This window comes from Leuciscus leuciscus (assembly GCF_965113295.1).
Source record: "Leuciscus leuciscus genome assembly, chromosome: 12".
NCBI lineage: Eukaryota > Metazoa > Chordata > Actinopteri > Cypriniformes > Leuciscidae > Leuciscus > Leuciscus leuciscus.
Genome location: NC_138736.1, coordinates 16,873,911 through 16,898,669, shown reverse-complemented (window position 1 = coordinate 16,898,669; position 24,759 = coordinate 16,873,911). Strand labels below are relative to the sequence as shown.

The window sequence follows — 24,759 nt, the reverse complement described above, 5'->3', positions numbered from 1 at the left end:
GGTCCATCTGGGCAAAGTTCTAAAAGAGCTGCACAAGGGTAGTTCTGAGCCTGGATTGATGCACGGCGCAGGCTCTCGGCCAGGCGATGTCTACCATGGTGGTCCAGGGGCACCATCTCTGGGTCAACCTTGAAAAGATGAGGGAGGTTGACAAAGTCTGCTTTCTTGACGCCCCCATCTCACAAGTTGGCCTCTTCGGCAACCAAGCAGTTCACGGCAGTCAAGCAGCAGACAGAGGCAATTAAACACATCTTGCCTCAGCATGATTCCATTTACAGGCCACAGAGGGCATCCACCTGCGGTTGCCACACCAGCTCCACTGCAGCCCAAGCCAATAGCCCGGCCACAGCGTTGAGATTCCCACAGGAAAGCAACGTAGCCTGCTCATCATGCGAGCGCTAAGAACCCCCAAGAAGGTTTCGAAACGAAATGATCTGTTCAGCTTTCCCCCACAGGCGGCGAAAACTGAATAATTATATAGCAATCATAGCCAGGCTCGCACTGTCCTATGGGGAGGGCACTTCTACATGTACCATAAACTTTTTTCAGCCAAAAGCAAGTCGCATAGTGGAACCAGTGCACATACTGGGGCGCACTCGACCCATATCTCCACAACAGGGTGTTTTTAGGTTGCAAAAACATTTATTGTGCAGTCTGCAGGTCAGTGGCGCACTCAACTGCATTGTGCCCACAGATTAACCCTTCCTCTCTTCCCTGCCCGGGAACAAGCACTTCTAAATCCACCAGCTACGTGCCTTGTGCAGCAACCACCAGCGCAAACCAGGATTTCGAAAGGAAAGTCTCCTCTTTCGACGAAAGCAGACAGCCCTGTAACCATTTTAACTCGGGTAAATGTAAACGCTGCCGGTTCATGCACATCTGTAGCTTCTGTGGCGGCGCTCATGCCTGCATTTTATGTCCAGTGTACAAATCTGTGAATAAAAAAAAAAAAAAAAAATTTGCCGACTCCCGTAAATATTTTGCGCATGCACTTCGAACTAGCTCATCACCCGAACGCTGAATTTACTCATTATCTGCAGTCAGGTCTAAAAAACGGCTCTAAACCCGGCCTAGAATGCCCGCTCTCCCAAAACATCATATGCAATAATCTTCACTCCGCCCTTCACCCCGAACCTGAAGTTGTAGACAATCTGATCAAAAAAGAAGTTGAGTCAGGCTTCATGATCGGCCCGTTTGACAATCCTCCATTTAATCTGTTTCGTATTAGCCCCATTGGAGTGGCTTCAAGAAAATTCTCGGGTAAAAAATGCCTAATAATCGACCTTTCAGCCCCGCACAATTCCTCGTTTCCATACATAAACAGCTTGATCCCTCTCGACAAATTTTCGCTTAAATACCACGACATCATGCAATCGACATGATCAAAATAGCTGGTCGGGGCGCTTGGTTTGCCAAAATTGACATTACATCTACTTTAAAAGTAATGCCTATCCATCCAGATTCATTGCACCTATTCGGAGTTTGCTGGCTCGGGAAACTTTTGGATCCAAAAGCAGCCCTAAAATATTCAACATGCTATCAGAAGCCGTTTGCTGGATTTTGTCGAACAACTACGCCATTCCCCACCTCATTCACCTGCTAGACGATTTTTTTATTATCTCACCTCCCAATGCCATCCCAGCCACGCACATCCTCACAGTCCAATTTTTTTTTTCTGAGCTCGGAATTCCCATTGCACAGGAAAAAAACATGGGCCCCGCAACATCCATCGAGTTCCAAGGAATTCATTTGGATTCAGTCAAATTCCAAGCATCCCTGCCCAAAGAGAAAATCGACTGAATAATTCTCATCTCATCTACTCTCCTTAAAAAAATCGAATTGTTCAAAATGCGAACTCCTATCTTTGCTCGGCTATTTAAACTTCGCAATGCGCATCATTCCGCAGGGCCACCCCTTCATATTGCATCTCCTCTCACTCGCGTCCTCCGTCCACTCGCTAGAGGACCTCATTGCCATAACTTAAGCATGTCGCGACGAACTCAGGTTATGGTTAACATTTCTAAACCAGTGGAACGGCCTATCCTTTTTCTATAACAATCTTGTTTCGTCCCCCAGCGATATCCAACTGTTCACAGACGCCGCCCCCTCAATTGGTTTCGGGGGATTTTTTCAAGGTCGTTGGTTCACGTCTCCGTGGCCACCGCAGCTCCAGGACATATCTCAATCCTCAGCTCTATTCGAGCTTTACCCTCTCGTAGTAGCAGCTTTTCTGTGGGGTAAAGAATGGGCCGCTAGTAGCATTTTAGTGCATTGCGACAACGACACAACAGTGCATTGCATTAACAAAGGCCTTTCCCATTCACCTGCTCTGATGCCACTCCTAAGGCGTCTCACCTGGATTTCAGCTTGCGACCAATTCATCATAATTGCTAAACACGTCCCTGGGTCAGAAAACCAAATTGCTGACACCCTGTTTTGTTTTCTGTTTCAGAAATTCAGGATGCTGGCTCCAGAGGCGGATCAATTTCCAACTCCAGTACCTCGGTATTCGGAACTGATATTCCCGTAACCCACCCGTTAAAACCCTCCTCGACGCATCGCTCGACAATATCCTCCAAGCATTCTCCCAGGACCCTCCAATCGTACTTGACTGCTTGGAGAAGTTTTAAAGCATTCCATGTCTCTTATAGCATGCCGTTCCCCGATTTTTCTCTTCTTTCAATCACCTCATTTATTTCCTACCTTAATAGCGTTAAGGGCCTACAAGTCGGGTCCATCAAAGGCATCCAGTTTTTCCATAAATTGATGTACAGCGCTCCCTCCCCCGAGATAAACAATTCACAAAGCTCCCTCCTGATCAAAGGGATTCAAAGATCCCAGCCCACCCGTCCCGACGCCAGACAATCCATAACGCTAGTCATTCTCACAAAATGTATTCACGCCCTCCGCACAGTCTACCAGCCCCTCAATACCGCCCCTTACACTCGACGCTATGTTTATCCTAGCCTTTTTTGGTTTTCTTAGATGCTCACTTCCAAATTTGACCCAAAAATCCTACCCACCATCTCAGACTTGTCAGTACTAGATGGTGAAACAATCTCATATTTGATTAAGCAAAGTAAGACCGACCAAACCAAAAAAGGTCATTTCATCTACATTTTTAACCTCTCATCGCCAATCCAACCATACCAGTCCATTCTGGCATATCTACAATGGAGAAGCTCTCAGGGTAAATCTCCTCTGGAACCCCTGTTCATAGACGAATCCAATAAACCTGTGACACGCTTTTGGTTCCAGAAACACCTCAAATCTGTTCTCCAACAGTCAGGCATTCCAGCAAATAATTTCTCAAGTCACTCTTTCTGTATCGGGGCAGCAACTTCAGCAGCCCAAAAAGGCCTCTCCCAACAGCAGATTCAAGCTCTTGGGAGATGGTCCTCAGATGCTTTCCAAAGCTATATCAGGACCAACCGGTTCCACATTAAAAAAGCTCACCAAACCCTCATTGATTAAAACCCCCTGGGTCGTCCACCTGGGGCCTCTCTCTTTCCGTCCAGCGAGCATTTCGTCTCACAGCGGACGCAGTGAGAATCTCTCGGTCGAGCACTCTTGTTCCTCATTCCTGTTTCCTCTTTTGTCCAGCGAGCATTTGGTCTCACAGTGGACGCAGCGAGAACTTTCCTGGTAGAGCACTTACGTTTTCTCTTCCTTCCAGCGAGCATTTGGTCTCACAGCGGACGCAGTGAGAAAATCTCCCGGTCGAGCACTCATGTTCCTCTTTCCTGTTTTCTCTTTTGTCCAGCGAGCATTTGGTCTCACAACGGACGCAGCGAGAACTTTCCCGGTAGAGCACTCACGTTTTCTCTTCCGTACAGTGAGCATTTGGTCTCACAGCGGACGCAGTGAGAAAATCTCCCGGTCGAGTAATCATGTTCCTCTTTCCTGTTTCCTCTTTTGTCCAGTGAGCATTTGGTCTCACAGCGGACACAGCGAGAACTTTCCCGGTAGAGCACTTACATTTTCTCTTCCTTCCAGCGAGCATTTGGTCTCACAGCGGACGCAGTGAGAAAATCTCCCAGTCGAGCACTCATGTTCCTCTTTCCTGTTTTCTCTTTTTGTCCAGTGAGCATTTGGTCTCACAGCGGACGCAGCAAGAACTTTGCTGGTAGAGCACTTACGTTTTCTCTTCCATCCAGCGAGCATTTGGTCTCACAGCGGACGCAGTGAAAAAATCTCCCGGTCAAGTACTCATCTTCCTCTTTCCTGTTTCTCTTTCTGTCCAGCGAGCATTGGTCTCACAGCGGACGAAGCGAGAACTTTCCCATAAGAATAGATCGGAATTGTCACTCAACCGTTGGTGAGTAGGGCCCGACGACCGCAAGCCGCCCCCGTCGAAGCTACACGGCCCTCTCGGTCTGCCGACTGTGATTTGTCACGAACTGCTCCCATCAAGAAAGGTGCAAACTAGGGATGTCCCGATCAGGTTTTTTTGCCCTCGAGTCCGAGTCATTTGATTTTGAGTATCTACCGATACCGAGTCCCGATCCGATACTTCTATAATACATAAAAAAAGAATAAAGAAGAGCGAAAAAACAGATCCAGGATGTTCCTTATTTTTTATTTAATTCACCTTATTTTAACATTCAACAACTCTGTTAACAAACAGAGCACTTCTGTGAGGTAGCTTGAACAATCAAGTAATAAATAACATAAATTCTTCACTTTTGGACTTTAGTGCAACAGTAAATATAAAAAAAGTCTAATATATAAACAAATAGCACCTCAACTTAAAATACCCGGCAGGCATGTAAACAAATAAAATATAAAAGTGCCACAGTGTTTGCAAAGCCAGTAATGTGCTTTTAGGAACTGCACTCGTTTCACACTGCACGCGTTAGCAGAGCGTGCAGCGCATATTTTTTTCGCCGCCCATGTTAACAGATTAGAGCATTCACACCGCACGCAGAGGTGGCGCGGCAGTGCGTAGCAGAGCAGGAGCAGCAGTGCCGCGATCGTTTCGGCGCCGAGTCTATTTTTGCTGCACCGCTTACGCTGAATTAAAGTGACAATGCATTGATCATGGCCAAAATACACCGCAGTTTTATCCAAAAAGTGCATTGATGATATCCATTGTGTTTTAAACAGTCAATCAAATGACCAACAGCAATTTAAAAAGAAAACAAATGTCCAAAAACAAACTTGTTGCCAGAACAATAAAAACAAAGATGAAGCAAAAGTTATATAAATGAAATTATTAATAAAATAAGCTTCTTGACAAGTCTTTTCTCTTAAATGTATTTGAAAACGAAAGAAAGCAATGCCAACTTATCAATTATAGAGTACTCTGTCTGTACACACGGCTTGTTCAGCCGCGCGTGACAAACACTGCCAGTGTGAAAGCAAAACGCGCGTGTCCTGCTCCTGCTCACCATACGCACTGCTCCTGCGCTGCTTACGCTCTGCTCGCGTGCAGTGTGAAACCGGCGTAACTCTGTGGCACCGCATAACTATAGATGTGTTAAAAAATAATGAGAATATATATACATATATATCCGAGTCCTGATCGGGAGGTAACGTCCGATTCCGATCGAGTCTGAAAACACGTGATCGGGCCCGATTTCCGATCACGTGATCGGATCGGGACATCCCTAGTGCAAACTCTGCCGATTGGTTGTTCCAAATGACAACTGCTCCCCGTTCGTCAGTCCGGCACAGTGCTACTCCGAGCTTGGATCCCTCCCTCCGGACTTCACGCCAAATACGCATTAAACTTTACTTCCTCTAATTGTATGTAACTGCGAACTCGTGAAATTGGCATTTGGATTAAATTGGTATTTTGACCTAAATGAGAATCCTGCAATCCATGAAAGTAAATGTTTTGGTATTTTAAGCTGTAGTAGGTCATGTTGTAAGGTCCTTCACAACATGTTTTAAAAGGTTAGTGAGCAGGTTTGGGGAACAATAGCAGACAAAACCAGGAATTAGTAAATGAATTTTATTCTCTCAAAACAAGAAACAATTAAAAATTCATATTGTGTGGCAATTTTCCCATCTCCACGAACTGTGACTCACTCCTCATTCGACAACCAGTGTCTGTTGTGTCGAATAACACAACGTGTATAAACATTGTCCAATCCACTCTGAGATCAGAGACTTGTACAGCACCATCCAATGGGATCCATTTTTATAACATTTTCTTTATAACAATAATAAAATAAAATATACTTGCAACCTTTTCAAGTCAACCTTGAATAAATATAAATTTTCTTCTCAACTTTCCCCCCCCATGTTTTTTAGTTTTCTTTTGTCTGTTTGATTCTCTTTTCCTTTTTTCTTTTCAAAACTTCAAGATAAGATGAGTGCCAAGAGGTGGAATGTTGCGTTGAATGTCTGAACCGTCGGCCACAAAACCTCAACCCCAACCTGAATCCGTGGACGCCACTGGATCGGTCGGTGGGTGGGAGGGAGGGGGGACGACAGAGCCTCCGGTCCACATGCACTGTACATAAAACTGCAAAAAATTCCCAGATGTCTCTATCAAAACATGCTGTATTACTCAGACGGTGTGCTCAATCCATGTTGCAGACCCTTTTCAACATGCTTGCTTTGAATGAATGAGCCATTCTAGTGTAACGGAACACAGTGGGATCATGACAGACCCATACGATAATCTACAGCTCTGTCTCCACATGAACACATTTATGGCTGCATTTGAAGGGAGAAATGTACAATTTTCATGTTACGTTTTTATATCGAAATAAATATTGTACATTTATTGTTTTCCTCAACCATCTCTTGCTTTTTTTCCCTTTAATAATATGAGATACAAAGTCTCACCAGGTCACACCTGTAACCGAGATCTGTAAAAATACAGAAGAATATTCTAAAGGATGACAATCACGTCGTTATCATTTTGCATTCAGTCCCTTTGAAAATCATGCACTAGAGAATTTCATATTAAAAATAATACAAACTGTTGAAAATGGCTGATCTGGTCATCTTTAAATAAGTTTCTTCCTCTTTCTTTTTTTCCTTTTTTTTTTTGCAAGTCTCGAGGAAAATAACCATATAAATGTTTTTTGTTTTTTTAAACAACTTTGCATCCATGCAAAAAAAAAAAAAAAAAAAAAAAAAATTGAAATTTCATACAGTACATCAACAAAGAGAACATCATACCGGAGCACAAAAAGGTCCATTATTTATTTATGTTTATTTTTTCAGAATTGTGTTGTTTCCTGAATCAAACAGGATCTCTGGCCGTATCCATTTCCTCATCACCGAACTTTGAAGATCGGGCTTGATGTAGGGTGATTTCCATAAGAACGTCATCTCTCCTAGGTTACCCTTTCCTATTCCATTTTAGCCAAATGCTTCTCTCTTCATAGATCTTCTTTTGACAGCTTGGCTTATGGTAATGGCTACAACGCATCAAGTTCTAGGTAAGAAACACTGACATCTCTTTGCATACAACAGAGAGTAAACAGCCAGAGTGAAACAGTGTCTTCCTTTTTCTACTGTTAAGAGTCAGACTCTGCCGAATTCCTGGCTGCATCTCTTCAGCTGAATGGAGAGACTTCCTGTGGCGTTCTTTCCCTGCGTGCGACAGCAGCATACAAGTTTCTTTTCATTTATTTTTTTTTGGCAGAAGGATGCAGGCCTTTTCTTTGCCTCTTGTTGCACGGGCTCAGAGGACACAACATCAAGCATGCAGTGTAACCAGGACGTGACCCGTCGAGACCCTCTCCTCTCTGTCAGTGCTGGAGCTACTCGCACCGCTCTCTACCGCTCACCTCCTCGTGCCGCTACGACCGAACGTTGGAACTGTCCAGGCCTGAATCTGGAGGTTTACTACTTAAAGGTGCCAAGGTTGGGTCCACCAATGAGGTGGGAGGGAAGAGCTTGTACCAGCCAATCACCATGTTGGTCAGCTCTAAATCGTCTAACAGGATCTGGGCGGCTCCCATGAAGGACTTGTGGTCCATGCGTCCATAGTCCCCCCAAACAATAATCTGTAGAAAGAAAAGAAAGAGATGATTAGTCACAGAGTTTCCGGAGATGTGGTGCATTATCATGAACTAAAACTAAAACTATTTAAAACAAAATTGTGATTTGAAATAAAGCTGAAATAAAATAAAATATAAATATAGTTAAATTAAAATTAGAAACTTAGCAAATAACTAAAATAAAATAATTTGGAGTATAAAAATTACTAAAACTGAAATAAAAATAAATTAAAGCTAAATAAAAATGAAAATAACAAATTTACTAAAAATTCTACAAAAATTCAAATGAAAACTGGAAATGTAAAAATAACTAACAACCAATTTAAAATATTAATAAATACTATAAAACATAAATGTGGTGAAAACATGTCTTGGTCAAATTTAATTCCAAAATCAAAAGACTAGGAAAGAAATTATATTTGGCATAACAAAAATGATGCCTATTTTTGGACCATTACGTTTTTTTGTGACATTATTTTCAATTTGCCTTTCGTGACACTTTCAAGTACACACTCTCTACCATACTTTTTTGCCTTACATGTTGTTCATACTTAGTAAAGTGAGAAAATAAGATGCAGCCCTGATGGTGTTACCTGTAAAACCTTCCCCTCAGGGTTCTCCTCAAACTGAAGCTGCTGTTGATAAAGAGGATCCAGAGTTTTTCTTGCTGTCCGCGTTTTCTTTTTGTTGATGCATTTCCCATTGTCCAGCAGATATACTTTTACATAAGGTGCTGCAAATGGAAGATTGCAGGGATTTACATATAAACCTCACAAAATAGTCCAAGAACAGGACTATTAAAAAGCAGTATTGTGTCACAATCAGATTGAGTAATGAGGTGTACCTGGGGTCTGTTTGTTCCCTGGTTTGCCCACAAGGCCTCGAGCCCGAATAACTTCAACATCCAGCCTTTCTTTCCTGTGTACCATACCAATCTGGATGTCACCTGTGGAGAAACCACATCCAAACTCTTAGAGCAGACAAAAAACGATTTGATGAAAGGTAACACAGTGTTTTTACAATGCTATACAAACCATTTTGAATATTAAAGGAATATTTCACCACACAATTCTGTCATAATTCAGGTTTTACTTTATTTTTAATTAAACCTGAGAGGTTCCTGTCCCTCTACTGAATGCCAAATCGCCAATATGCTATTATTACGGAGCTCCGCCTATGATTATTTATCTTCGTTAATTGTTCTTATTCTGTTCATTGGTTATTTTATTTATGAATTGATTTTGTTTTCATGAAACTGTTGGCTGACAATAAATCACATTGAACTAATCTTAATTGTCAAATTATTTTTATTTCATGTATTGTAAAATGCTGTAATTTGAGAGTAGGCATTGGTCCACCTTATTTCACCAATGTCCACTATTTAACAAATAGTTAAATTTGTGTTAAAAAAACAAAACATTTATGAAAAAAATACTACAGCCTGCTAAATGATTTAATTCCTTCATTATCTACACGCTTTAACAATTTAAGTCTGAATTGTTCGTATGCAACTTCTCTTTGTTTTTAGTAGTCAGCCTCAGACGCTCGATCGCCTGCTAACACATATGGTTGGAACAGTTCAGTAAGCTTCACGGTGGGGGTGGGCAATACAAAAGTGTAAATCACAGATCTTTCATACAAAGAGTGCTGGCTTGCCTGATAATAAGTGTTTTAAACAGAGTAAGCAAAGGCAAAGTGCCAGTTTCAGGATAACTGTTTCAATGTGTCCAAATATAATTGTATTAAGTTATAAATATTGTAATGTATTTAAAGGTTTTACCTGAAAGTGTTTAATCATTTGAAGTGATCAATCCAAGTGTTAAACTGGCTTTAGATTTTTTAATCAGTGTGTTATGATTGTCAGCAATCTTATATTATCTAAACAAGTGCCCTTGCCAACTTTATAGAAACGAATTTGAATGGAACAGGAGCCTGGGCTGAGGAGATACAGAGCTTGTTTATTTGCAATCAAACTCGTTTTTTAATAAATAAGTATCCTGATACTGTTCTGAGACTTCATGTTAACCTTGAAAGCCTGACAAAAACTGCTTTAACAGATACATTGAGCACCCTCAGAAAATGTTGTCAGCTGTTGTACAGCACAATGGAGGCTCTACTGGAATGTAAAAAATGTTTTGTAATGTTGTAACTTGCCATTATTTATGCTTGACCATAATAGTCTACTGTCCCTTATTTTTAAGCCTCAATAAGAATGGTAAAACACAAATCCTGTCGGCCAACATCAGTTAAGAGGAAATATTTACAAGGGAGGTTTTACTCGCACAGCTCTTACTAGGGCGTCTTCGTTACATAAAAAAACAAATCTTACATAGGGTTTGGATTACTAAATTTGATCATGTGAATGTGATGTTTAAGAATCATATCAATAGTTATGATACTTTTCTTGCAATCTCCTTTGGAGCTGTTTAATGGCTACTCGCGAAAATGATCTGATACGTTCACCCCATAACTTGTGAAACATACTGTATGTGAATAAAAGTTCAATTACATTAAATGATCATTTAAATATCTTAAATATGTTCTGAATATAAAGCGACCATGCCTCTTCACAAGACTTGGATTAAAACGCTCATCATTTTATAACGACTTCATGATCTTCTAAGCTTTGGTTACCACAAATTTCAATTTGGGATCAGAAACCTCTAATTTTCATTAGAAATCTCTTAATTTGTGTTTCAAAGATTAACCAAAGAATAACATATCATATTGAGTTTGAGATATTGAGTAACTGTTGACATAAAAACATTTTGGATGAACTGTTCCTTTAAAGGAACACTCCACCGTTTTTTGAAATAGGGCTTATTCACTTTCTTTCCTACATTTAGATAGGTGGGCAAATGCATTTTTGTCTCAGTGCATGCATTGTTTTAGTTTGACAGGGTCGGCGCTAGCTTAGCTTAGCACAATGAATGGAATCCTTTGTTGCCAGCTAGCATGTCCTGAGTAAAAGTGATATAAAAAATTAAAACAACCCACCTAATTACTTCTTGTGGCCTGCGTATTCACAACAAGTACAAATAGCGATGCAGATTAACACTAGGCGATTTCCTAGGCAGATATTGATTTATATATTAAGGACTATGTTAGGGGGAAGCACAGGCGAAGCACTGCTACTTGGGCGTGATATCTCTGCGCCCAAGTAGCAGTGCTTCACCTGTGCTTCCCCCTAATATAGTCCCAAGTCAATATCTGCATAGGAAATCGTCTAGTGTTAATCTGCATCGCTATTTGTACTTGTTGTGAATACGCAGGCCACAAGAAGTAATTAGTAATTAAAAAAATGTATATCACTTTTACTCAGGACATTCTAGCTGGCAACAAAGGATTCCATTCATTATGCTAAGCTAAGCTAGCACCGACCCTGTCAAACTAAAACAATGCATGCACTGAGACAAAAATGCATTTGCCCACCTATCTAAATGTAGGAAAGAAGGTGAATAAGCCCTATTTAAAAAAACGGTGGAGTGTTCCTTTAAAGGATTAATTTCTGTTAAAAAATGTATATTATAGCGTAATTTATTCACCCTCAAGCCATTCTAGGTGTTTATGACTTTCTTCTTTCAGCCAAACACAAACAAAGTTTTATTGAATATAACTTTGATTGTGTTCGGCTGAAAGAAGAAAGTCATAAACAGCTAGGATGGCTTTATGGGATAATGGGATAATTTTCATTTTTGGGTTAACCATTCCTTTAAGCCCAACGTATACTCTAATATTTACGCATATTCAAATCATACAGTTCGCATAATGTAAATCTCATCATAGTACACATACTGTATGCGCATAGCCCAATTGTTCTAGTATACTTTGTTTATTATAAATACTATATAGAATGCCAAGAAGGATATCTGTTCGGCCGTACGCATACGCTAAATGTTTGTCAAAACTGAAGTTGTCTTACAGTGTCTTATATAACTCCAGAGAGAGTTGTTCATATTAACAAAAGAATAAAATAGAGACCCATGATACTAACCCATTGGAGGTGTGGCCAATGTCTGTCTCCCTGCCAGCTGGGCTGGGCCAAGACCATCCAAAAACTCAGTGAACTGGCTGTCTGATGAGATCTTCACTCCAGGGAAGATTAGACTATTAATAGATAATGGACAGAAAATTAGTAAACTGAGTGCTAAAGGCTTCTTGCAAGACATTTCTTTAAAGATATCATCACTGATGCAAACCCAGCCAACCAGCAATGGTGGTGATGACATCATGTGATTTATGGAGTGGTGGACCATCATATTCAAATCGATTTTTACAGCACTTACTTTCCAGGTTTTGCCTTTTCACCATCGTCCGTGGTCTCTCGGCTGGGCTGCCGTGTCATCCTGCTCTTCATCTCAACGGCTAAACCCGTCTCCACACTCCGCTGGATTGCCAGGCGCACTGGCTTCTTTTTCTTACCCTCCTCTGTAAATTATAACAAAGGGAAGGGAAGATGAGAAACTAAGACAAATGCGTGACACTATGACCGCCCGTTCCACCACCGTTTTTAGTCCATCTCGAGTAGTTTTGTGGTCGTGGTCTTACGAGCATTTGGACTCAGTCTTGACATGGATTTGGACCGAGCCCAGTCATGAGAACTTCAACTCATGCATATGATCTGCTTTGAGCTATTGTGTATCTCTGGACTGGAGCAAACTGTGTGCGCGCTGTTTGCATGACACTGACGTGAAACCAGACTTCATTCCCCCCAAAGAATATTTACATTGTCTGAATTGTTCAGAGCCTCTTCAGGTCTCTGTCTTTACTCAAACTCAACCTACTCAGGTTTCAGCCTGGACTCCAACTTGTATGAGCTGGTCTGAACTAGAACACTGCCAACCCACATGCATCTGCCATTAGTTGAGCAAACTCGGAGCCCCATCCTAAACTTACGCCAGAAGAGTGGAGCCAGAAGTCCACTCAATCTTCTACTCAACCATTCAATCTTCTACTCAACCATTCAATCTTCAAGAACCACAGATCAACAGTTTTTATGCTCTTCAGGCAACATAAATGGTTTATTTATAGTTGTCTGCTCATCAAACTGGGTTGGAGAAAGTTTTTTAGCACCGGAAAACATAATACATTTCACCCTTAAGAATTGTTTTTGGAAAACTACTGAATGAGATACAAAAAGAATACATGTTATGATCAGCAGGGGGCGTCAGTCTGCCACTCTGAGCAGCAGGACATCCTGTGTCCCCCAGTCAGCTTTTACACATCGATCCATCGACACAAACATACATCACTCATATACGTCTCTCTGGCTTTTCGATGGCCACAAACCCTTCACAAACAAATTTTGCGCTGACAAATAAAGCTTTTAAAAACACAAGACACTGAAGCACACCTGATATGTTACTTCATTCTTACCTCCATCTGCCTCGTCAAAGGAGTTCATGCAGGGGAAATAGATAGCCAGTGCCTCAAAGGAGGCAGACAGGCTGAGCCGGCTCTGTGAGCGCTGTATCCGCATTCCGGGGACAGTGGCGCTGCCATCCTGCCCTTGTCTGCCCATTTTTTCACCCGGCACCCTCAAACACCTCTAAGGACACTGAAGAAGGGTAGCAGATGTGTATAGCTGATGCCGTGAGACGGTTTTGTAGAAACAAGTTTGGCAGGATTGTGTTCGGTAGCAGCTGCGATTCTTATTAGTTCTCAGGTTGATATGCGGTGAGGATGACTGTCTGTCTCCTCTGCAGCGCGCTACTTCTCTTCTAAAGGGGTGGGAGGGGGAGACGGTAGCATGTGCACGTGTTTCACAGAGGATGTGGCCAATCAGAGGCACAGAAACTAAGAGACCCCTAAATCGCTTCTCCAAGAGACAGAGCTCTGCCTAGAGATATGACTGAACACAAAAACACGCACATGACTTGCCTTCTGACTGCAGCTTCATCAGTCACTACACAAACAGGTGTTCTCATGCAGCTTTTCCAGCAACAAGCTACATTTTCCATTGAAATGATACATCACTGCTTTTTATGTCGCATTTTATTGTGCACGCAGCTGTACAGCAGAGTGAACAGAAACAACAGATGGACGAAGACATGAAGTCAATCTACTGTACCTTAAAATGCAGATGATGCCTGTGGTACCTTGCCGATGATGGAAAACACTTTCTCAAACTAATAAGATTGGTTACCTGATTTAACATCACTTCTGAGACTAAGGACACACATTTGTTATTAGTCTACCCAGTAAGATATTCTTGATTTGAAAGAAATGAATACTTTTTTTCAGTTAACGAGTTTGCTTGCCCATAAAATCTTTAAGATATTAGGTTAAACTTATTTGGCTTGCTGTCCACTGAAGAGGGGCTCGATGAAGCAGCTTCAACTCGAGCTCTGATATACCCCCCAGTGGCTAAATGTAGGATATGATAATTGAAGGGCAAGGTACCTGAGATGAAGGTGGAGTTTGGGGAGGTGGAGGGATACTGGAACAGCTGATGCTAGAGAGAGGTAAGCGGCTGCTTATATACTCAGGCTGTTGATTGAAAGATTAGATGGGCTCACTCCTCCCTAACTTGCGTTTAGGAACTTCATCAAGTAACAGTAAAGACTTTTACATTGTTACAAAAAACTATTTCAAATTAATGTTGTTCTTTTGAACTTTCTATATCAAAGAATAATACAAATCCCATCACATTTTCTACAAAAAAGATTAAAGCAACTTTTTTCAACTGATAAAAAGAAGAAATGTTTCTTGAGCAGCAAATCAGCATATTAGAATAATTCCCGAAGTATCATGTGACACTAAGACTGGAGTAATGACTGATGAAAATTCAGCTTTACCATCACAGGAATAAATTACATTTTAAAATGCATCAACATAGAAAACTATGCGTCTCCATTTACAGGTAAAAACACACTTTACAAACGTATATATACACACCCGATATGTGCAGATGTGCAGTTGTGTTTTATTTCCAGACTATTAGTATATTCTGGTAGCTTTAATGTGATGTAGCTTCAAATGTAAATAGCTCCAAGGAACAGCATGTTATCTTTCTGAAGAAAAACAGTGTGACAACAGGTACTCACTACCTGACTGAACTAATGACCTTAAAACCCATGAAACAAACACACTGCAATATCACAACCTGTTACAAGAATTGCAAAAATTCCAATGTTCTACTCAGTAAACCTAATCATTAACAAAGTGAAAACTATAGCTTGGTTTTGTAACAGAACTGAGACAACAATCTAAAGCCTGGCAATTCCATTCATTATGGGGTTTTAGGCTAATAGAAACAGCATGCACCTTAATGAAGACAAGACCTTTAGTTTAAATGTGACATCTAATCTACACTTCTGTGAGTTATAAATATCTTATTGTGGGTGTGTTGAAATCATCACCCCTGCTGCATACTGGCTTAAAATAGTAACGTCTCAAACCTTCCTATTAAAGTCTGAAGAATACAGTTGTGACTCATATCTACGCTCAAACCTCAACATGTCTGACAGTAACACAAACAGTGTAGCGCACATAAAGACTAACAGAGCATAACTTCCCAGCACGTTTCACTTGTGTCATTTATTTTTAAGTACACAATCCAATGAACTTAAAATACCATCTAAGCACTAAAAATAACTGGATGTTTGAGATCTGTAATGCAAACCATTGGCTAATAAATGTGCAGTTTATATTAAACACTAATATTGCAATAGTGCAGACAGAAGACTCAGATCTGACATTAGACTCACTGTGTGGTCTAAGCGTGTCGTAACAAACAAAATGATGCTGTTTTAATTCACTGTCTCAGAGGGCATGCGCGCAGATCATGGAGAAGTCGCTGTTTTTCTGAGCTCCTCTCTGCTGCCACTAGATTTTGAATATCTTTGCAATTAAAGTACCGTCAAACCACTTTACAGTCGATAATGACATTTTGAGAGTTACCTTTTGTCAGTTGTTTTGAGTACTTCGTGAAATTTAAGTGCGTTGGGCATGATTTTTGTTATTTCGCTGACTCATTCTGTGTACTAAAGGCGTCTAAGAAACTTCAAAAACCGTTGCAGCTATTAAGGAGGACGTCAACCGAGGTGATTCTATCTCACAGGGAAGAGTGAACGCGATACTTGCCACAATCGATGCCCAAGGAAATTATTTGAAAAAGCTGATAGAATACAAGATGACAGATTTAAGTGCTCGCTTGGAGGCCAGGCTGGTTAACTTGCAGAACAGAACAGGTCAGAACAAAAATATGGGGGAGACCTTGCAGCATTGTGCCTTTCTATTGTTATATATTTTAGAATGTAATTTATTTTGGTGATGACAAAGCTGAATTTTCAGCAGCCATTTCTCCAGTCTTCAGTGTCACATGATCCTTCAGAAATCATTATAATATGCTGATTTGCAGCTCAATAAATGTTTATTCACTTTTGATCAATTTAATACATCCTTGCTGAATATATATGTATATATATATTTAGACTGAAGATAGACTAAAATAAACCTGAAATAATTCCTTGTAACACATGAATGGAATATTCCACAATGTCATTCATTTAGAATGAATAACACACTCAGGAGAGCTTTAATGGTCCATTAAGTACAGTCTCTTGAATAACAACCAGGTGTTGAAATGGCTCTTTACCATCATATCATGTGCTGAGATATTGACTTGTGTTGACCCTATGACCCCTAACCTCTTCTCCACAGAAACAGATGGACGTTGTGAGCGGTCAGCATGTTATTAACACCTGGACCACACAGACCGTAAACGCAAGTCCATTATTCCACAACAAGTGGTTTACACAATCCTGTAAAACAGCCTTTGACAGGGTGTTTAGAAAGTCTCTGCTACTGAGCAAAGAGCTTTGGGAAAGTTTTCATGGTCCTGTTTTTCCTTTATCAGTTCCAAACCCTAATGATCTACTTACTAAAGCCCCTTTCACACAGCACTTTGAACCCGGGAAATTGCCGGCAAATTGCCAGAGCGCCTTCTGTGTGAACGCAAACTCGACCCGGGATTTATGCCGGGTTCGATGCCGGGTCGGGACCTAGTAACATTGCCGTGTTCAGTCCTGGAACGCGCGCTGTGTGAACAAAAGCCGTAATAATGCCGTGTCGTAGTGATGACGCTGAAGCGCGGGATCGTTCGCCAGCTGTGAAACGGTACGTAAAGCGCAATTTTATGATCGAATCAGAGAAAAAAATGCACAAGCGTGGTTTCTCGAGAGAGAGATCGCAGCTCATAAGCAAACTTAAGACGCTGCTGAGATTACAAGTCACATCGATGTCACGTGTCTTTACGGCATTTTTACGGGTTGTGTGTGAACGCACTCTCTGATTCCGGAAAATCACTGGCAGTGTGAATGAACCAAAATCAAACGAACCCGGGTCAGATCCCGGGTCACTTTATCCGTGTATTTTCCGTATTTTTCTCTGTGTGAAAGGGGCTCTAGAGAACATTTTAGGGCAATTTCAGGTCAAAGGCTCAATTATAACCTATTATACCAAAAGCACGCCCAGCTCTACCGGCTGTTTCAAAAGGTAGGTGGACAAAATTATGCTGCCTTTTAACCCTTGCACAAGTACTGTAAATTTAAAATATTCTAGCTGAGCCCCCCCCCAAATAAAAATGCTAAAGGCAAACTCTACTGATGTACCCTATTTTTGTGGTGTATAACAGCGCAGATGTAGAGTATACGTTTTTTCCTTTCAATACTTTTGTTATTTGTCAAGCTACATTAATATTATTATTATTATTTTTAACAATATGTTTAATATCAGAACCATCTTAAACTGACTTACCAAAAACTACATATGAGAGAGGCCTGTTCAGGACAAACAAATTCACTAAAATGAATCAGACTTGCCAGCGCTACGAGAGAGAGCCAACTCTCTTTGTTGTTTACCTGTTTACCTAAAAAATAACACAAATGTGACTTTGACAAACAACGATCAATGCGCTACAACAATAGAAAAGTGGTTTGTAACTTTCTAGTGGTGTGTGTGTTGGATGTTGCCACATGCTGAATCATACACCTTGGTTTAATGTCCTGGTCATCATCAGATCTTATTTTTCAGAAGCTATAGCCACACAGATCACAAGACTGTGCTGTTACTATCAAGGAAGAAATAATCACTCTAATAGATAGACAAAGCGGAACAATGTGAACAAATAATCTTTGCAAATCAGTGATGGTGCAACACGCAACATTCATAGGAACAGTGATCACAACTCTGGAGAACTAAACTACACTTTACAAACGTATATACACACCAGACATGATTATTTCCAGACTATTAGTATATTCTGGTAGCTTTATTGTAATGTAGCTTTAAATGTAAATAGCTCTTAGAAACAGCATGTTATCTTTCTGAAGAAAAACAGTGTGATCCATTAACAACAGGTCCTCACTACCTGACTGAACTAATGACCCCTGAAACAAACACACTGCAATATCACAACCAATGATAAACTGCACAGGATGAAAAAAAGCCACTGGCCTGGTCAGAAAAATATTGTTAGTACTGTTTGCTAAAAAATATATATCTCACAGCATTTGTCCATGAATGTTGCTTTAAATCATACAGCTAATGTTAATCACTTTAAATGAAGTCCAGAATGTAATACAGAACAATTTTTCTATTCTTTGTGGTTTTATTTTTATGGTTAATATACATACATCATTAGGTGCCACTCAAGAGAAATATGAACAGCAGAGTTTTACATCATGCCATACTGACGTACACAGCCAGTGTATCCTCCTCCAGACTGTGTGTGAAAATCAGGAGTGAGGAGGAGGTTTGTTTTTAGCTGTTTATGACTGATCCGGCAGGAAATAGAAAGGAGACGATCTTTAAATACGTGAGGAACAAGCATCGGGTGTGAGAATGAGCCTGTTAAGTATGGAAACATGTCAATCTGTACAGCGGGAGAGTGAATCATTACTGCGCCACAAAAATATCCTCAACCTATTTAAGGGGATCTTGGTGGATGTACGACAATCATATAGTAGAACATCATGTATAGCTGTCTTAAACACTATACTTTTAGAGATAGATTTATGTTTTCCTGAAAACAAACGAAGAATTGTAAAGATTGTTTGTAACCAAACAGTTTTGGTGACCACTGACTTTCATTGTATGGCCAAAATAATTAACAAAAATAAACAAATAATTAAAATAATTAAAAATAAATAATAAAAATAATAATAATAATTATATATATATATATATATAAATTTCTCAACATCTTCTTTAATCTTCCACAGAAGTAAGAAAGTAATACATGTTTGGAACAACATGAAAGTGAGTATATGATGGCAATTTAAAATTTTGGGGTAAATTCTCCCTTTACCAACAGTCAGTATCCATCAATTCTGCTGATTTGCTGAATCAATAACACCACAAAGTTAGCAAAAAAGCACATTAATGCTTCGCCTTGTGAAAAAGTAGTATACTTAAGCATACTTAAAAAAACTTATTATGAAAACAATATACTTTAAGAGAAAATAATAAAGTGGGAACTGAATATAATGTTTACTTTAATGTAATTTCTATTCATGTAATTACACATTTGAAATGATGAAGTTGCAATTTAGTTCATTTAAAATATATTAACTTCAAATTTAATATTGAATAACATCAACATAAGTGTACTTTAATGCATGACAAAAAAATGATAAAACTTAATGGTTTAAAATGTATTTAAAGTAAAACTTAATTTGACATTATTTCAAAGTGCACTTTTTGTAGTCATGAAAGTGTACTCTCTTGAAGTGCTCTTGAGTGGCCTTTTATATTTTTAAGATTTTAAATACACTACAAAAGCACATTCACTACAATTAAAGGGATAGTTCACTTTGAAATACAATTTTGGTATGTTTTAGCTTACCTCAAGGGCATCCAAGATGTAGGTGTCTTTTTTTCCGCAGTAGTTTCAATTTTGATATTTTTAGGTCAAACCGTTCTTGTCTGTCAGTCAAATAATGCAGGTCTATGGTCACTACCTCAAAGAGCAAGCACAGAGTCCAAATTAAAACAATTCCCCATCGTCCAAATTAAACAATTCCCCATCGTAAGTACACATTGATGGCCTAAGACACGAAACGAGCGGTTTGTGTGAGAAAACGAAAACACAGCCGTGTCCAAATGATCTGAGGGCGCGGGCGGGTATAGATATATACAGTTCCTTGGCTACTGCAGTTCATTGGAACGAAACCGTAGCCAAGGCGACATCTAGTGTATATATCTATACCCGCCCGCGCCCTCAGATCATTTGGACACGGCTGTGTTCAAGAGGTAACAACGATATAAATACTGTTCGTTTTCTCACACAAACCGCTCGTTTCGTGACAGACAAGAACGGTTTGACCTAAAAATATCAAAATTGAAACTACTGCGGAAAAAAAGACACCTACATCTTGGATGCCCTTGAGGTAAGCTAAAACATACCAACATTTTATTTCAAAGTGAACTATCCCTTTAAGTGCACTTTCTTTTTTGCAAGCCAGTGGTCCCACTGTACATACTGAATACACAAAGCCAGAGGAACGTTTGAGTTCTTGCTAACACAGATGAGATCACTCAAGTGAAATAATGCCCTTTTGCATCAGTTATGTCAACTCACCAGTCAAATCAACACAAGCGCTGAAGGACTGGCCTCCAGCAGCAAAGCTGTTTTAAACCCAACAGTTTTTCCTCAACAGACAGCAACGGGACATCTGTGAGGGAAATGTACATACTTGCATGTGTCAAATGCTGTAAAACTGCTTTATCTAAAGAGAAGCTTTGACCAGTGTGTCTGATCATAGACTAACGATTTCACAGTATAACCACGTGGAGCATCCGATTCAATCCATCCCATCCCAGCAGGTCTTTATGAGGCAGAGTGGGGTGTCAGGCACGATTTAACCAGTAGGACCTCTGAATCCTACCTGTGAGCTGTAGAGAGGGACATGCACTTCCTCAAAGCTAGCTCATATCACTGCATGTGTGTGTTCAGATGGGCTAATCATTAGGTCACGACTTCCTTCATTGATAATGTGAGTGACAAAGTGTTTTGTTTCTCAGAATAAGAAAAGGAGGTCATTGTAGGATGTTAAAGGATTTTTTTTTTCAATCATTTTTTTTTACGTAAAATATTTCCTATAAAACTGTATTAGTGTTTAATAGTATTTTAATTTGCAGGTTACTAAAATATCTCTAGAAAGTCATACAGGTTTGGAGTAGGGTTGCCAACTGTCCAGAATTAGTCGGGACATCCCATATTTTGGGTCTAATTTAGATTAAATAGACTGCTACGCTGATCTAACCACTGACTGATACAACAGCAACACGACACTTGAGAATGATCACGACACCGCATCATCCATACGAATAACAAACTCTAAATTGAGAATTAATTATTCTTTTGGGACAAATTATTGTTTGATTTGCGAACAGAATCCTCTGCTGTCTGGTCGCTCCCGGTTTGATCTGGAGATTCCGGACTCGGGCTAACGGCAAATCCCTTTCACTGTCCGGCCGGGTTTTGATTTTGGCAAATCCAACATCCAACCACGCAAGAAAACATGAAATCTTCCTGAGGGAAAAGTATGCTATTACTTTCTTTAATTTCTTTAAAATGTAGTATAATGTTACAAAAACGTTCTATTTCAGATAAATGCTATTATTTTGAACTATGGTTTGTGTGTAATGTGACTTTTTTGTGTGACCTTAAAATTCGTTTTAGAATTAAATTGTACATAAATAGGTTAAGCAAAACAAATGTTTATATCTGAGAAACTTTTAAACGCATACGAACCTGAAATGACAGATAATGTGTGATACAGTACAAATATTTTGAATACCCCTTATTTTCCTGTAAAGAACCACGATTGTCCTGCATTTTTCTTTTCTGAAGTTGGCAACCCTAGTTTGGAGTGACATGAGAGTGAGTAAATGATGACAAGATAACCATCTTAATCATTAAAAAATGTTTTTAATTAAATAGATTTTTTTATGGTAATAGTTTTTTTTTACATTTCATGAATTATTCATTTACAGATATTACGTTTTTGAGGAGTCACACCATGTGAATTTTGCAACCTAAACTAACCTTGCTTTGCAATAAAAAGGTCAAATTTTCTGATATTATAAGGAAACTTACTGACCATGGGGCTTTGCAGGTGCTTTCTCTATTAAGTCACTTCCTGTTTTTTGGGGGGGGGGGGTTTGTCCATGTTAGTTGCACCACATGACTTCTGCATGAATTTCCACTGGCATTGATTAAGCCTGTATTACACAGGGCTGTATAATGAATTAACACAGACCTATTCAGACTATTCAGAATTTGTGCCAGCAGCACTGCATGGTCCAAATGGATCTCCATCCATTTAGATGATCAGTAATAATGATCCTGATTGATTTGAATGGCTGAGCTGTATGCTCAAAGGGACCTCTTGCATAACAGTGTGGAACAATATGAAAATATCACGTCTAGCTGTTACAAAAGAAAAATGGAAAGTCTGACTTTCTTCTACTTGGATGGATTCAGAAAGATCAAAGTTACACTTTTAAAAATCAAGGTTCCAAAGGTTTCTTTTCTTTTTTTTCTTCTTTTTTTGCAGTGATGCCATAGAGGCATTTTTGGTTCCACAAAGAACCTTTAAGTGAACAGTTCTTTCTTATTGTAAAGAAGATTTTAAAAATCTAGAGAGCCATTTCCACCTTAAAGAATCTTTTGTGCAGAGATGGATGTTTAAGGGGTGGTATAATGCCCTTTTCACAAGATGTAAAATAAGTCTCTGATGTCCCCAGAGTGTGTATGTGAAGTTTTAGTTCAAATTACCCAACAGATATTTTTATACAGCATTTTAAAATTGTCACTTTTTGAGGGTGAGCAAAAACGCACCGTTTTTGTGTCTGTCCCTTTAAATACAAATGAGCTGCTGCTCCCAGCACAGAGGGCGGAGCTTCAACAGCTTGAGTCCTTTTACCTCACACAGACATGCACTGAAAATTTCTAAATCTTTTAGCCTTTTATGTTCAAACTGGAGTCAGACAATGATGGAGAGACTCAAGAAGAAGTGACAACATGTAGAGTGCAACAGGACATTTCTGAATGGTTAGTTGATGAATTTATGTAGCTTATGTGTAGTTATATTCTAGTCATATTCTGTCATGATAATCGATAAATCACATCCCCGGGGGTGGGGTTTATGTAAATTCTAGGGTTTGTGATGTCACCTTTTGACATATTTTTGTGTTTATGAATGTTTAGGCATGCACCCCGAAGCTCAAAGTATACTTTTTGCTTGTCTGTGTTTCACTTCGTCTTAAGCTGGGTGTGCACTGTAGGATTTTGGCCATGATTTGGCCACCTGAGACAATTTTTGCAAATCAAAGAAAATTCTCTGATCCTAGGACAAAATCTGTAGTCTTTGATTGCTTGTTTAACATGTTGACCGACAGCTGATTAATGACTAGGGTTGGGTACCGAAACCCGGTTCCAATAGGGAACCGGTTCCGACGTAAACGGTAGTAACGAGACCGAATAAGAACGAAACTTTCGGTGCCTGATTTCGGTGCCTGACTTTTTTCACCACCCCCTATAAAACATCTTGCGGCACGAATGTTCCAATAACAAAACATCTCCAGTTAACCAGTAGAGCATTCATTTAGTTCGTTTGTTAAAGCTGCAGTCGGCAAGTCTGGCAGATTCGGTCGATTAGCCAAAATTTTGAATGTTTACAACTCTCATGCCCCTCCCCACTACCAGCGAGCACCCTCCCATCGAGGTCGTGCTCGTCAGTGCGTCACTGTGCGTGTGTACCTGATTTTCTGTGAACGCGTCCGTCTCTTCAGCATCTATCAACACCATGGACTCGGAGGTAGGCTGCCCTGGCTAATCTATCCATAGATAGCAATAACCGAGGAATTGGAAGCTTGTTAGTAGATTTTCTCTCCGCCATCACGCTTCATGCAATCTCCAGGCGAACTTCAGGAGTGGCGTGTGCATGTGATATTAACGTGCGCGAGTGAGGGGGGATCTGTGGCGTGTGCACGACCTGTGATTGACAGTCAGATCTCACACCCCCCTGCGCTGATTGGACCCGATGATCCGGGAGCGGTGGATTTTTGCAAAACAAATAACACGCTCCAGGTGGAGTTAGAAGCTCGGGTTTTTTTCTAAAACCATCTTATTTATGTTGTTCTGTCGGATTATAGTGTCAATTTCACTGAATATGATCAAAAGAATGTTGCCGACGGCAGCTTTAAATAAGAGACGATCTAGCGCTGAACTGTGTTTTTTAAATCAAGTGATCAAAGTGCTCGTTGCCGCTGCGATCAGTGGCGCGGATACAGTGTTTTCTCTTGTGGCTCGCGCACACCGCACTTTCTTCATGACTACTAGTATATGTGTATGCAAGCGACAAGCGTTTTATGTGTGCGTGAATGAAGTTCGATTTAAGCCCTAGACGGCGCCTCATATCTATTCGTTCTGGTGAAATCACAAAATATAATGCACATAAAGTGTCCCTGCTTGATATACAACCACTGATGAGCATATTCGGTTTAAAAAAAAAAAATACTAAAAAACAACAACAACTATAATGCGGATTAGAACCCAAAACCTCTGACACTCTTGACTAAAGTTAAAGTTCAGCTGCAGTGTTCCTCTTCGGGCAAGTCTAGTATTTTAATGCCAACTGCAAATCTTGCATATCAAGTATGAAGTATATCAAGTATATTTTTATGAGGCTTGAGGCTATACTATGTGTGTTAAATATTTCTGCACAGTGTCAGATATTTCTCTGTTTTGTAAAAGTCTATAATATATAATATGTAATTTAATAAC

At 40.0% G+C, this 24,759-nt stretch overlaps 1 protein-coding gene across 1 annotated transcript in view; it reads right to left on the bottom strand.

The window, feature by feature from the left end:
- Positions 1–5,942: 5,942 nt before the first annotated feature.
- The window catches only part of rims2b (regulating synaptic membrane exocytosis 2b), a 172,719-nt gene continuing 153,902 nt past the window's right edge, over positions 5,943–24,759 (bottom strand). The window contains exons 38-42 of the mRNA XM_082186686.1: positions 12,251–12,392; positions 11,959–12,071; positions 8,809–8,910; positions 8,558–8,697; positions 5,943–7,970 (exon numbers count right to left, since the gene is read on the bottom strand). Of these exons, the coding sequence (XP_082042812.1) occupies positions 7,764–7,970; positions 8,558–8,697; positions 8,809–8,910; positions 11,959–12,071; positions 12,251–12,392 (704 nt within the window). The 3' untranslated portion in view covers positions 5,943–7,763. The remainder of the gene's footprint in view (positions 7,971–8,557; positions 8,698–8,808; positions 8,911–11,958; positions 12,072–12,250; positions 12,393–24,759) is intronic.